General features: G+C 36.6%; 1 protein-coding gene across 4 annotated transcripts; it reads right to left on the bottom strand.

Annotated features, from left to right (window-relative positions):
• Nucleotides 1–1573: 1573 nt before the first annotated feature.
• On the bottom strand, nt 1574–12957 carry LOC149529459 (F-box/kelch-repeat protein At5g15710-like). Of its 4 annotated transcripts, none has more exons than XM_089811508.1 (3): nt 9401–12957; nt 9092–9184; nt 1574–1993 (listed from the first exon to the last, which is right to left on the bottom strand). In XM_089811508.1, exon 1 carries the CDS (start codon nt 12599–12601, stop codon nt 11501–11503), a length of 1101 nt encoding a protein of 366 aa, XP_089667634.1. In that variant the 5' UTR covers nt 12602–12957; the 3' UTR covers nt 1574–1993; nt 9092–9184; nt 9401–11500. The 4 variants fall into 4 exon arrangements, with proteins under 4 accessions (XP_089667634.1, XP_089667633.1, XP_089667632.1 ...); XM_089811507.1 differs by having other exon boundaries at nt 1574–1980; XM_089811506.1 differs by having other exon boundaries at nt 1574–9184; nt 9401–11373; nt 11474–12957.
• Nucleotides 12958–14209: the final 1252 nt, after the last annotated feature.

Genomic DNA, 14209 nt, shown 5'->3' with positions numbered 1-14209 from the left:
GGATTATGGAATTGGAAGACAGAGCCATATGTAAAGTAAATAAGCTGCAGACTAATACTGCAACATGGTAAACATAAAGCTACTATAACACAGAATCATAGAAACAATAAATGTTTGCACTGTTTTTGAGTTTGAGTGTGAGGGATATATCTAATTGGAGGTCATCAGTTACTATCAGTTGGTATAAATAGATACAACTCACTGCCTCGTAATCGAAAGAACCTACAAAATGTGTCCCTTCTCTCATAAATAAAATCCACCCCCACATTCTATCCAGACAGCTATCAAATACTATAAAGTATATTTTGTTTCTACATTAACATGTAGAGACTATATATTTACAACATATCTCCTAGATGGTTCATAACAGAATTTCCAGATTGTGGATGTTCATTTTTTAATTAATCCTTCAATCTATAATTGAAATTGAAAGTCAATGTTAAACTTTAAAAATGTTAGAATACTTCCCACATCTGGTTAAAATTAAAATTTTCCTCCTTATGGAAATATTCATATTTTTCTGATCTTCCTTTTCTTTTCATTCACATGGAATCAGCCTCGTCTGACCACACACTTAGATTTGAATAATATTTTTTGTTTTAGGCATTATGTGCCATGAACCATCATCACTTAATTTCAACAAGGCCAGACAAACAAGAAGTCCAAGTTCATGCAATTGGTGTGAATGAAAATGCTGCATGCATCATGCATCCCAGATATATGTTTTTCTAGTTTAAGAATTTGCAGACAAATATTTACCTTGATGTCACAATGGGATCTGTTTTTGTTGTGCTAACTGTTTCCGCAACATTAACATTCTGATCATAACCAGAGGAAAAGTACACCCTTAGACACGAGCACAAATGATCAAGTTTTAAAAATCAAAATTACCAGAATGGCCAAGTGCACCCTTGGCCACAAGCACAAATGATCAAATTTTGAAAAATAAAATTACCAGGATAGCCTTAAGCCAACTTGTCCCTCAAAAACCACTGGAACTTTTAGATTTGGATCTTGATCAATCCAAAGAATTAGGCTCTAGCAGTATATAAATCTAATTCCCACTTTCCTGAAAAAATTAATAACCTGGAGGAACCCACGTAGTCTGAAGTTCTGAAAAAACATGAAAATTAAGAGGTACTTGGACCTTAGTTTCACAGCACCCAAACATACAAATGCAAGACCCTAAATTGGAGTACTTGCTAGACCACGAATAATAACAATTGACCAAACTGGGTGCTAAATACATAATCTGTAAGGAATCTGAAGAATTAGGCTCTTGCTATATATCAATCTAATACCCAATTCCTGAAACCAGTAACACACCTGGAAGCACCCATGTCATACAAAGTTCAAAAAAAATGAAAATAAGGATTTACCAAAAATAAGGAAAAGAAAAACACCTACTTAATTTCCTGCACTGAACTTTTTTCTTAAAAGGTAGGAATACAATTTAGTCACCTGTCCCGTGCAGAACAAAATGTGAAATGCAAAAAAGAAAATTGTCTCAGACAAAGGAAGAATGCAAAATTTACAAATAATAAAAACAAGAAAACAATAAAATTGCTTCAGAGAAAGGAAGAATGCAAAACTTACTTTATAGGCAATGAATTATACAGTAACCTAAGAGTATCAAGTGGACTTTGAGCCTCAGGATTGCAATCTAAACAGAAAGGATTTGAACAGGGGATAATTTGCAATTGTCACAGCAAATCACTGGTACATAACAGTCGAACTGAAAGATGGGTGCGATATTGAATCCAGGAATCAACCATTTTCACCTGTGATAGTAGTAAGATTTGTCAGGGGCAAAGACCTTTCTAGAATTGGGGGAATTAGGGCATTCCCTTCTTCCATCTTTAACACCTCGCTCATACTTGGTCTGAATGCCACCATTGCATGTGCACACAGAATACTCACAAGCACAAAGCTCTCCATGATGTGCTGAGGCCCATCTGGAGAAATTCTGGAATATATGACCTACAGAGTTCACCTGCATCAACAAGCTTCATTGCCCTGCAGAGTCTTGCATCCTATATTAATCACTTTCACCCTTTAATGTAATATTGAGGTTGTAACACTTCAGAATAGGTATGCCTTCAGCATTATCAATGTTTTAGTCCAAATAATATATGTTTTACCTTTTTGGCCTTTTTAGTGTTCTGTTTAAGGGTTGGAGGGTTGGATTGTGATGCAGAGATAAACTCAAAGGAAGCAAAAACAAAAGGAACCAGCACCAGAAAGAGATGGATAATAATATTCTTCTAATTAATTCATCAAATGAACAGTCTATACACTTGCTCTCCTACAGATTTCTTCTTCCCGTAATTTCATATCCAAAAACTTGACCTAAACCTAAACCTAAAAACTCATTTATACTTGCTACGAAATATTCTAGATTATTACAAAATAGGAAAACCAACCCAAAGAGACTTCCTGCCAAAACAGCTTACAGAAAACTCTAGATCAATATAGAATAGGGAAGAATGACCCCGTAATGATCTATACAAATATCAAGAAAAGATCTTATCCTAATGATGAAATCGGGATAAATTCTTTGTGTAGAAATCACGTCCAAAATATTTTATGTGGGTGCTCCTGCACCATACTCCCCAATAAATTTTATCTCAAGCCCACTTGAGATGAGTGCTTGTAGAGTGGTTGAGATGAGTGCTTATAGAGTGGTACCTTGCTTCTTGATATCCTGTTCGGTCATCCACATAGCATCTACATCCGAATAACCTCTGAGTTTTACTAAATATTGCTTGGACTCCTTTCCTCTTCTCTGCTTTATGACTTTGGTGTCAAGTATTCTTTCTAGTTGTGGTGTCAGCTTAAACGGTAGACGTTGAATGTCTTCCATATCAGCAATCTGTCCTGTATCAATTTCTTCACTGGGTGCTTTGAGTGGTGTGACGTCTGCTATGTTGAAGATGGGAGAAATGCCAATCTCAAGTGGCAATCGAATCTCATAAGCATTGGTTCCAAACTTCTTCAATATTTCACAAGGACCTATTTTTCTCAACATAAGCTTGGTAGATTTACCTTTTGGTAGCCTCTCTTTCTTGAAATTTGCCCATACTAAATCTCTCACTTCAAATTCTAAGTGTCTCCGTTTCTGATCTGCATGCATCTTATACTTGTCAAAGGTTTGTTGGAGTTGTGCTTTGACTTCATCCTGAATTTCTTTTATGGCTGTAGCAAATTCTTCTCCTTGGGCACTAACTTGTTGCTGTGAAATCATGTCTCTTAACTCGAAGATCCCTCTAGGATGAATTCCATAAATCACTTGAAATGGTGACTTTCATGTACTTCTATTGATGGAGTCATTATATGTAAATTCAGCTTGGGTAGGATTATATCCCATTTTGTTGCATGTTGTCTTGTGAGTGTTCTTAACAAATTGCCCAATGTCCTATTAACTACCTCTGTTTAGCCATCAGTTTGAGGGTGGTAGGCTGATGAGAATGTTAAATTGGTTCCAAGTTTCCTCCATAAAGTTCTCCAAAAGTGTCCTACAAACTTCACATCCTTGTCTAAAACTATGTTGAGAGGTAGCCCGTGAATCCTTATGACTTCTTTGAAAAAGAGATCTGCTATATGAGAGGCATCATTGGTCGACTTACATGGTAAGAAGTGAGTCACTTTGTTGAACCTATCTACTACAACAAATAAACTGTCATGCCCCTTTTGTGTTAATGGCAGCCCCATTACAAAATCCATCGTTATGCTTTTTCCAAGGTCTAGATGGTATTGGCAAAGGTTGATAAAACCCTACATTTGTAGTCCTTCCTTTGGCCTTTTGACAAATCATACATGTTTCCACAAAGTTTCTAACTTCAGTCTGAAGTTTAGACCAATACTAGTACCTTCTAACCAATTCTAAAGTTTTATCCAAACCAAAATGTCCACCCATTGTTCCACTATGCTACTCTTCGATAATGTTTGTCCTCATAGAGCACTTGGGTACACATAGTTGCCCTCCTTTGAAAAGAAGTCTGTCTTGTATCAAAAGATCAAGAAAATCAGCTTGGTATCTTTAACCAAACTCCATACGTACCTTGTAGACGTCGCCAAAATCTGGATCTGCTACATACATGTCCTTGAGTAATCTGGATCTGCTACATACATGTCCTTGAGTGCTTCAATTCCCACACTTTCTAGCTGTATCTGGGAGAATCAAATTCCTTCTACTAAGAGCATCAGCAACCTTGTTTGATATGCCCTTCTTATGCTTGATGGTTAAGGTATAGGCCTGTAAATACTCCACCCATTTCATGTGCCTATGACTTAATTTGTCTTCGCTATTCAAAAAACTAAGTGCTTGGTTATCGGTATACACAACAAACTCCTTTGGCAACAAGTAATATCTCCACCTTTTGAGAGCTTGAACCAATGCATACATTTCTAGGTCATATGAAGAGTATTTCTGCTTGGCTTCATTGAGCTTTTCACTTGAGAAAGCCACTGCTTTTCCTTCTTGACTAAGAACTACCCCTATAGCAGCCTTGCTAGCATCACATTCTACTTGGAGAACTTTGTTAAAATCAGGTAAAGAAAGAATTGGTTGCTCACTAACCTTTTTCTTGAGCAATTCAAAAGCTTTATTTGCTGATTGACTCCATGCACACTTGCACTTCCTTCCTTCTTTAATAGTTTCTAACCTAGGAGCACATATATGACTGAAATTTCTTATGAATTTCCTATAAAATGTAGCAAGACTATGAAAGCTTACAACATTTCCAACTATTTTTGGAGGTGGCTAGGATAGTATAGCACTTACCTTATCTTTATCCATCTTCAAGCAATCTTGGGAGATCACAAAACCAAGATATGTCAGCTCCTCTTGCATAAACAAACACTTTTCCAAATTTATTACCAATTTCTCCTCATGAAGTCTTCTCAAAACCATGTCAATGTGCTCTAGGTGTTCTTCCTTTGTCTTGCTGAAAATTAATGTCATCTAAATATACTATGATGAACTTACCATTGAAGTCTTTGAGTATTTCATTCATAAGTCTCATGAAGGTACTAGGAGCATTAGAGAGTCCAAATGGCATTACCTTCCATTCATATAATCCATCATTGGTTTTGAATGTTGTCTTCTACTCATCTCCAGTTCTTATCCTTATTTGATGGTACCCACTTTTTAAGTCAATCTTCGAAAAATACTTTGCACCTCCCAAACAATCAAGCAAATCTTCAATTCTTGGCATTGGAAACCTATATCTGATTGTAATCTTATTAATGGCTCTAGAATCAACGCACAACCTCCAGGTTCCTTCCTTCTTGGGTGCCAAAACAGCAAGTACAGCACATGAGCTTAAGCTTTTCGCAATCAAGCCAGAATCAAGTGACTCCTTTACTTGTCTAACAATCTCTTTATTTTGATGTGATGTCATCTTGTATGCAGCCTTATTGGGTAAAGTAGCTCCAAGAATGAAATCAATACAATGACTAATGTCTCGTATAGGTGGTAAAGACTTTGGCATACCTTCTGAAATCAAACCTTCATATTTATCCAAAAGTTCTTTCACTTCATTAGGAATTGTCTTCTTTGTTTCAGCCTCCTTTTTGTCATTTCCAAGGGGTTCTTATGGTTGTGGATTAAGCATCAAAAGAAAACAAGGCTTAGGTTCATCCTTCGTGTCCCATAAGAATTTCTTTTTATCAACCATCATAATTTTGGCTTCCCTCTATTTTCTTCCACTTCTTCATGATCAGCAAATAGAATCAATCTAATCACCTTTCCATCCTTCTTGATGGTGTATGTATTGAGTTTTCCATCATATTGTGCCTACAAATCATACTGCCAAGGCCTACCAAATAATAGGTGGCATGCATCCATGTCAACTATATCACACAAAATTTTGTCCTTATACTTTCCAATTTGAAAATCAACCCATGCTTACTCATTTACAAGAGTTTGTTGACCCTTTGTTAGCCATGAAACCTTATAAGGAAAAGGATGAGGTATCCTCCTAAGTTTTAACTTCTAAACCATCTCAAGAGAAACTAAATTCTCAGTAGATCCTGAGTCAATAATGACTTTACATACCTTACCTCCGGATTTGCAAGCGGTCCTAAAGATAGTTTTCCTTTGTAGTGGTTCCATGGTAGTAGGCACTTTCAAAGGTGTTATTTTCATCATTAAACTTTCTCCTCTTTCAAGTACACTACCTGAGTCAGCCATCTCCTTCTCTTGGTATTCATCATCTTGTACCAAATGTGTTCTTCTTTCACCTTGTGAAATTGAACTAGCTCTATTCGGACACCTAGATGCATAATGTCCCTCCTTATTGCAATTGAAACAAATGATCGGACTTACCCTTCTACCACCAAATCCACCTTTTGAATTGCCTCTTCTACCTCTGAAATTACCTCTGAAATTTCCTAGTTTCTTGCTTTATCTCCTTATGATCTTCATGGTTTTGTCCTCTTCCTTGTAAATTTCCTCTTCCCCTTTGATTTCTTCCTCTTCCTCTGCTATTTTGTTCTTGCCTTCTTTTCAATTTGGCTTCCACCTTCAATGCTAGTTGATAACATTTTTGTACTGTTTCAGGACACAATAAATTAAGTTCTTCTTGAATGTTCAACCTCAATCCATTGAGATATCTAGCAACTTTTACACTTTCACATTCACTTTGCCCTCAGGCTTAATTTTTGGAATTCTTCAGTATAGGCTGTGACATCTAGCTCCTTTTGTCTTAAACTTTGTCTCCTTCAATAAAGTTGGATTTCATAATCCTCAAATAAGTATGTTTCTCTCACCTTGGCACACATCCTTTCCCATGAAGTTATCTTAATATTGATAATAATTTTCTTCTAATTAATTCATCAAATGAACGGTATATACACTTACTCTCCTACAGATTTCTTTTTCCCGTAATTTCATATCCAAAAACTTGACCTAAACCTAAACCTAAAAACTCTATTTATACTTGCTACAGAATATTCTAGATTATTACAAAATAGGAAAACCGACCCAAAGAGACTTCCTGCCAAAACAGCTTACAAAAAACTCTAGCTCAATATAGAATAGGGAAGAATGACCCCACAATGATTTGTACGAATCCCAAAAAAAGATCTTATCCTAATGACGAAATCAAGATAAATTCTTCGTGTAGAAATCATGTCCAAAATATCTTATGTGGGTGCTCCTGCACCAGATTGAATAAAATAGACCAAAAAAACTTTTATAAAGTCAAAAATCCGTTTTTCAGCTAAATTTGGCCTGGGTCCTCCTGCAAATTTGCAAATTCACGATAAAAACGGCAAAATTTGTGCCAGGTTCATCTAACAGGATTTGGGCACACTTTGAAGGTCTGCAGCAAACTATTGCAAGAGTATGACAAGGACCAGACTTTTGCAAGAACTGGAAGAATTTGGCAGCCTAGAGTATGACCATACTGCTGGGTCCTATATTGCATTAGCGTGTCTGTAAGAAAGGTATCATTATTTTTTGGTGTTAGAAAATCGATAGTGGAGAATTTATATTTAAAAATAAAATAAATATTATTAAATTGAAATTAGTTTTGGGCTGAACAGTCAGTGGTACCTGACACTTCTTACAAGGAATTCGCATCAAGGGAAAAGAATATATTCTTTCCTCACAAGAGATTAACTACTCCTCACAAGTAGCATACAAACTAGACGATGGAAGTACAAGAGGCTGGAGGACAATAGCACCTCTTGTCAGCCACTAGTGATGAGGTCACTTTTGATATTAGTGGCACATCCTTTCATTTCTCTTTATCTGTGTTATTTCTTTCTATAGCCACTTGGTGTCAAGTATTCTACTGAACGAAAAAAAATAGCGTAATGCAGTTCATGAATCTTGAAACCATTAGTGCAAATACAAGAAACTACATATAAGGTGTGTTGACAATATGCCAATGTCCCTCACAGGATTTGTGACATGGTTTAACCGCCTCCTATGGATTCTATAAGTCTAACGATTGTGTTGGGCATTGACAAATCAATCTTTCCATGCAACAGCAACCACATTTGTAACAAGTGGAATCAGATATTTGTCATAGGCTTGAATCTCTTCCATGTGTGACACACGCCTGTGGCAAGTGGCATTGACAGATTGATCTTTTGGTGCAACAGCAACCATTCTTGTAACAACGTGAACAAATGAATGTGTTCCTATTAACGTCCAGGTTTAAGGTAAACATGTGTAAAAGCCACAAAAAGTTTATGTGAGGTACATTTTGCTTGAATCAAGATTATGAGTTGCATGCATTAGGCTTACTGCAATTGAAATTGTTAAAAGTTTAGAAAAAGGAGAACATGGACATCATCAATCTTCTAAGCAATTGCCTACAAGAGTAGCTATGTAACCCTCTAACTATTATGGTTGGCAAATGATGGTTTGACCAGAAGTGGAAGGGGGATGAGTTCTTATATGTAGGTGATCATATGCAGCAAGATCCAGAGAAGAGTATGCAGAACTAAAAGTATGCATAGGCATATGATATTGTTTCCAGTTCGCGTGATGTACTTTCTTCCCAGAAAGGTTTTCCAAAGAGTTCTGGAGAGCGGCATGCAGACCTAAAAGTATGCATAAGTATATGACATTGTTTCCAATTCATGTAATCTACTTTCTTCCAAAAGAGTTTTTACCAAGTGCAATTTTTCTAACAGTGGTTACAAACTTAGAGCAACTCATCTATGTAAAGGGAGTTGTTAGAGGAGGCATAATAACTCTCCCATGGTATAGGACATGGAAAATCCTATACATATGTTCCTATTTTGTATTGAGGATGCAACTCTCCCATAATATAGGACATGGAAAATCCTATACATATGTTTCTAATTTGTATTGAGGATGCAACTCTCCGATAATATAGAACATGGAAAATCCTATACATATGTTTCTAATTTGTATTATGAGGGTGTGAAGAGGAATGGGAGTAAGTATTATTTGGTGGATAAAATTTTCTATTTCGTAGGCCCAAATCTCTTGTATCAAAAGCATATCTTATGTGCACTCATCATTGTAACATACTTTCTAAACTGAAAAAATCTATAATCATATCATTTACAGACAATAGAAGAAAGGTATCACTACATGCTGAGTTCTTACAAAGATCAATCTTTAGCCGCCACTCAAGAAATATGCCAATGGCATCAACATGCATGTAGCGTAGCAACCCACAGGCTCATTACAAAGTTTCACCTGTTCATAAAAACCACCAAAACAATCAGTGCAAGTTTGTTTTGTCAAATCTTACTTTTAACAGAAAAACTTGAACTTAAATGCTTGAAGACAACAAGTTGACATCGTAAAAAGTTGAAAATGCTATATTAGCTGCATACATTAAATAATTAGAGGGAAAGGGCAAATTGGCAGAGAAGAGATACATAAACCAAAATAAAATCGATGTAGGCTTACCCAATAATTATTTCAGAATAAAGTCAATGCAACAGAGTTAGAAGATAGCTGTTGCAATATTTCTGAAACCAAGAAGTAGCATCAACTAAATATGCTTTCACCATAACTCGATTTGATCCATAAACTGACAACAGCCATATGCATGTTTTACTGCTTTGCACAGTTGGGATTTAGTGTTCCTAATCAACCTTGAAGTCATCTGCTCATGAGGAAAAACTTCACATTCCTTAATGCTGTTATAATGAACTTCATCCAGTCTTAAAAATTTGACATGCTTTAGACACAACTAAAGCCTCTCAAAAAAGGAGAATATCTTCTGCTTTCCCACTGCTTACAGGCCTACAGCAGTTGCATAAACTCAATTACACTGAAGGAGACTGGCATGGTAAATCAACTCTTTGAATCAAAATATTAACTTTGAAACAATGGCCCTTCAAAGTCCACAACTACATAATTAAGATATCCTTTAAATTATAGCTTTGTGGACACATTCAAACCTTCTTTGCAGACTGACACTCTCCTTCTTCAAAAGCTATTCAATCTTGGTTAACTTCTCATATGTCTGATCTTGGTAGAAATGACAGCTTTTCTGACATATTCAGGCCTTCCTCATAAATAGATACTTTCAGTCTTTTAACCATGTAATGCAACCTGAGAAAAACTCCAGCATAACTCCAACAAAATGTATTGCTAAAATCATCCCCAAAACAAAGCTGCACCATATTATCCCTCAACCACTTGTCATGTACTTCCAAAAGATGACTGCCCAGGTGACAAATACAATTTTGTGCTTTCTCCTCGACATCTCTGCAAAAATTTCAAAGGCTCCTCAAGCTCTGTTGACCCATTCAAGTCTTCCATACGAATTCTTAATCCTTAACTTATGCACAGCCCCTATATCAACTATTGAACTCATTACCCAAGCCAGCTCCTATGATCTGAGAATCTCTTAACCACTCAAGATTTCTATGAAAAAACTTATTCCTTTGAGTGAAGCCAATGTGTTGAATCGTGATATAAATACCATGTGACAAGGTTAACTCCTTGCAGAATCATTCAAATTAGAATATACACACTTGCATTATAAGCATTGGAAAAACAAGGATGGTTGCATATAATAATTCTTATGAGAATCTCCATCCCCACAGTTATCACTGAAATCACATTTTCCATTAAATATAAACTTACAGAATTACCAATGATCATTCAAATGCTTAAGCTTACATTATAATACCATGAAAACAAAAATAATGCTCAATAAAATGTTCATGTGCTCAAAGTACACCTTCCACATTACAACAATATTAAGTAATCACTGCCTTCATCTTTTAGAGCATCCACTCTAGACAGTACCCTGATATGAGATGTCTGTGCATATGTTGTGGAGATTGTGGTGCTTTCTAGAAAGAGTAATCAGTTGAACCATGCAAAAAAAATATAACTACCATTACTGCATACTTCTTGATCTTTGGATAAAATGCCTCCAAGGTAGAACAGACAGAATGCCTCCAAGGTAGAACAGACAGAATGCACAAGGGCAACATAATCTGAACCTAGAGTTGAGAGATAAATCATGTCGCCTTCTACTGTACAACTTTCGACTCCAAAAGTTATGTTCTTGCTCTTCTGCTGCATAATGGTGACAAATAGAGAAAGCAATCTTCAATACAGTTCAACCTAATATAAACATTTCACTAAATCCCTTGTATCCTTTTATTCAGAGGATCCAAAGTAGCACCTTTCTCTTCAATTGAGAGCATCGAACAATAAATTTGTCTGAAACATTATACAAATTAGAATGGTGAGTATAAAAAGGGGACATTTTCCACATGATTGAATACAACCTGCACTTTTCTTGGAAAGAAAAGGAGTTAGGAAAAACAGTCATGGGAGGATGGCAGGGTTTTAAGTAATATATTGAAGACATTTGCAAACCTTATACCCTTTTCGAAAAGGTAAGTGGGCGACCATTACTGTCAAAAAAGAGGAAAATCAAAAAATGAATTAGAAGCATGTGGGGAACACTCAATGTCAAAAAGTGGAGAAGTTGAATAAGAAATTAGTAGCACATACAAGTTGTAGATATTTAAAGAAGATAATCTAAACTGTTGCAGCCAGGCTAGGTTCATAAGGCATTCCAACAAGGTTGTTTCGTCCACTCGCTTTCGATGGGACTTGACCAACCCCCTTGTTCTCCGGCAGCCACCGCCAGCTGCGGTCTGACAAGTCATATACCAATGACTGCCACCCACGGTGAGTGCTAAAGCAAATAAGATTGTTATTACCTTGACATTGGAGTATGAGGAAATATGGTAAATGAATTTTGCTCAGGACCTCTCCAGGCATCACATCTATCCTAACCCATTGCAGGCAATCCATCTTAAGCTCCCAGATACAGATGCTCCTGGTGGAATAATCCTTCACAATCTTCGCAGCAAGGAGTAACCGCCCCTTGCAGATGAGCAATGATGGGCACCGGATATCATGGGATGGCATCTTCACATCAAGATCATCCCACTTCATTGCTTCCATATTATATCTCAGCAGGCGGTACCCCTGCGCTGCAGTCACTGGCATTGCAAGGCAGTAGAAGAACCCTTCGAGCCAAATGGCATGGACCTCGTACCAGAACTGCAGAAACTCTTGCTTGGAATTGCAATGATAAATCCAATTTCCAAGCCTGGAATCATAAACTTCCGTTATGCTCTCATCAGTGGACGACTCGGAGGTCCCAGTTACAAGGATTTTGTAAGAATTTGTTGTTTTATCAGCCACCATTCCCAGGATATCGATATAACGAATTTGGAGCATTTCTGGCAATATCTTATGGGTTTTTGTAAGGGGATTGCAGACAATTAGGGTTGTGTGTTCTGCATTTCGATTCCTAAAACAGAGTAAGCCCCCTGCGGAGGCCATCAATAGGACCGGCGAATCCAGCACGCATCGCTCGTAAACAGGCATGTTAGTCCACGTACAATGACAGGGATCATACGCTGAAAGTACTTTCGACGAGTGATATACCAGAAACCAGGGGTTTGGTGGGGATAAATTTGTCCATAGTTCCATAAAACTTGTAGAGGTTAAAATGGATTTCCACTGTTTACAGACCAATCGCAACTTGAACACTTCATAAATGGGCAGATACGCAAATATCATCTCCACTACTTCCTCTGGCAGATTATACCATACATTTCTCGCCATCTAGGCCTTATCAACCCTAATTTTATAACCCTAATTACTGAAAGATTAAATCTATTTCTAGTGAATTGAAAAATGGCAACTATAAAATTTTGTTCAGCGACCTGAATCTATAGCGATTGGAAATTGTTCCTGCCAAGTGCGCTTCAATGTCTTCCTTTGCCGCTTTCTCCTCCTCCCATTTCCACGCCTGCCTTCCCCGATATTCTTTCCCAAAGGGACGAAAGCTAATTATATAGTCTGCTCGTATATAATTAATTTTATTCGTTTAATTTCTTACGCTTAATAAGAAACTGGAATAATAAGCGAGCGGTATTTCTCCCGGCCATCGCAAGGATAGCTCGTGCATTCCCTACCTTCACACCTATCTACCTTATTAAAAATTCATATTTATTATTTTTATCCACAAATATTTGATATCATTTATAAAGTTTTTTTTTCTATTTGATAATATGATATATTCCAAAGTAAAAGTTTTTGCTAATACAAATTATTAGTCTATGTTGTTAAGGCATTAGAAGACTTACGGTTTCACTAGCATTTTTTTCTATTAGTTTTTTAATTGGAAATTGTGCATATTATGTTTCTTCTATGATTTAAGTAAATTTTGATATTAAAACAATATTTTTATTTTTATTTCTACTTCTATTGGCTGTCCCATTTTTCCCCTCAGTAATCTTTAGATGTTTTTCATTGCAAAATTTCAAAAAACTAAATGAGATGGTTGACATGTTAAACAAGTGGCAAATTCACATGGCCTGGTCATTTGCATGATATGATATGATAGATTTGAATGACATCCACGAGGTTAAAGTAGCCTATGGGACCTACACAATCAACCCCCCCAAGGCAAGAGCGAAACTAATCTAGTTGCAAAGTTTTGGTTAACTTGACTCTCTTTCTCTGAAGTTTGATAATCAGAGTCGTTGTTCTCTTCACTTGATCTTCCTTGAATAAGTAGTTGAAGTCCTTATTCTACATTATATCTGTATAACTAGATTTGATGTCATTGTATGCTAGGCAATGCTTGCAAAGTGTTGCTCTGTCTCTACTGCTCCCATATTACAAAATAAACACGTTCTGTCTGCCCACTCTTCCTTTGGAACTTGCCATCTACCAGTTTCACATTGCAACAAGTGTGAAATTGTTCTAAGTTGTGCCATCAACATTTTTGCTTTTTGATTAATAGGTGCTCTTATATAGGCCTTTTCATCATGACTAGAAGTGGGGTTAAATTATTTAATGTAATGAGATTTTTTCTGCCCTATGTGCCTTGTTCGTAAAATATGGCAAAATTTTTCCATGACAAACTTCTTTATTTCTTTAATGTTATTGGGGCAAGTATGGATGTTGATATCCCATTTTTGCATCCATTTGTCATTTTGCTTCATCCATGTACTTTTCCACCTGGCAAGATTTTCCTCTACGACTAGCTTGGGCCAACAATTGTTTCTAGCCCTTGGGTTTTCTTTAAATAGCTTAGCATTCAGACCAATGTGATGACTTCTAATGAAAAGGAACCCACCTCTGCCAATAAGATCTCATACAACATCGTGGTCTTGACTTTAAGATTGCATGTGATGAAGTTTTTTTGAATTCTTTCTACTTGTC

Source organism: Cupressus sempervirens, chromosome 11 (assembly GCF_028749045.1).
Source record: "Cupressus sempervirens isolate cs-2001-9-10 chromosome 11, ASM2874904v1, whole genome shotgun sequence".
NCBI classification, from domain to species: domain Eukaryota; kingdom Viridiplantae; phylum Streptophyta; class Pinopsida; order Cupressales; family Cupressaceae; genus Cupressus; species Cupressus sempervirens.
This window is presented reverse-complemented; position numbering and strand designations above follow the sequence as displayed.

Bases quoted from the DNA above. Each gene is read 5' to 3' on its own strand.
- LOC149529459 (XM_089811505.1), bottom strand. From the start codon at position 12,601: ATGGCGAGAAATGTATGGTATAATCTGCCAGAGGAAGTAGTGGAGATG.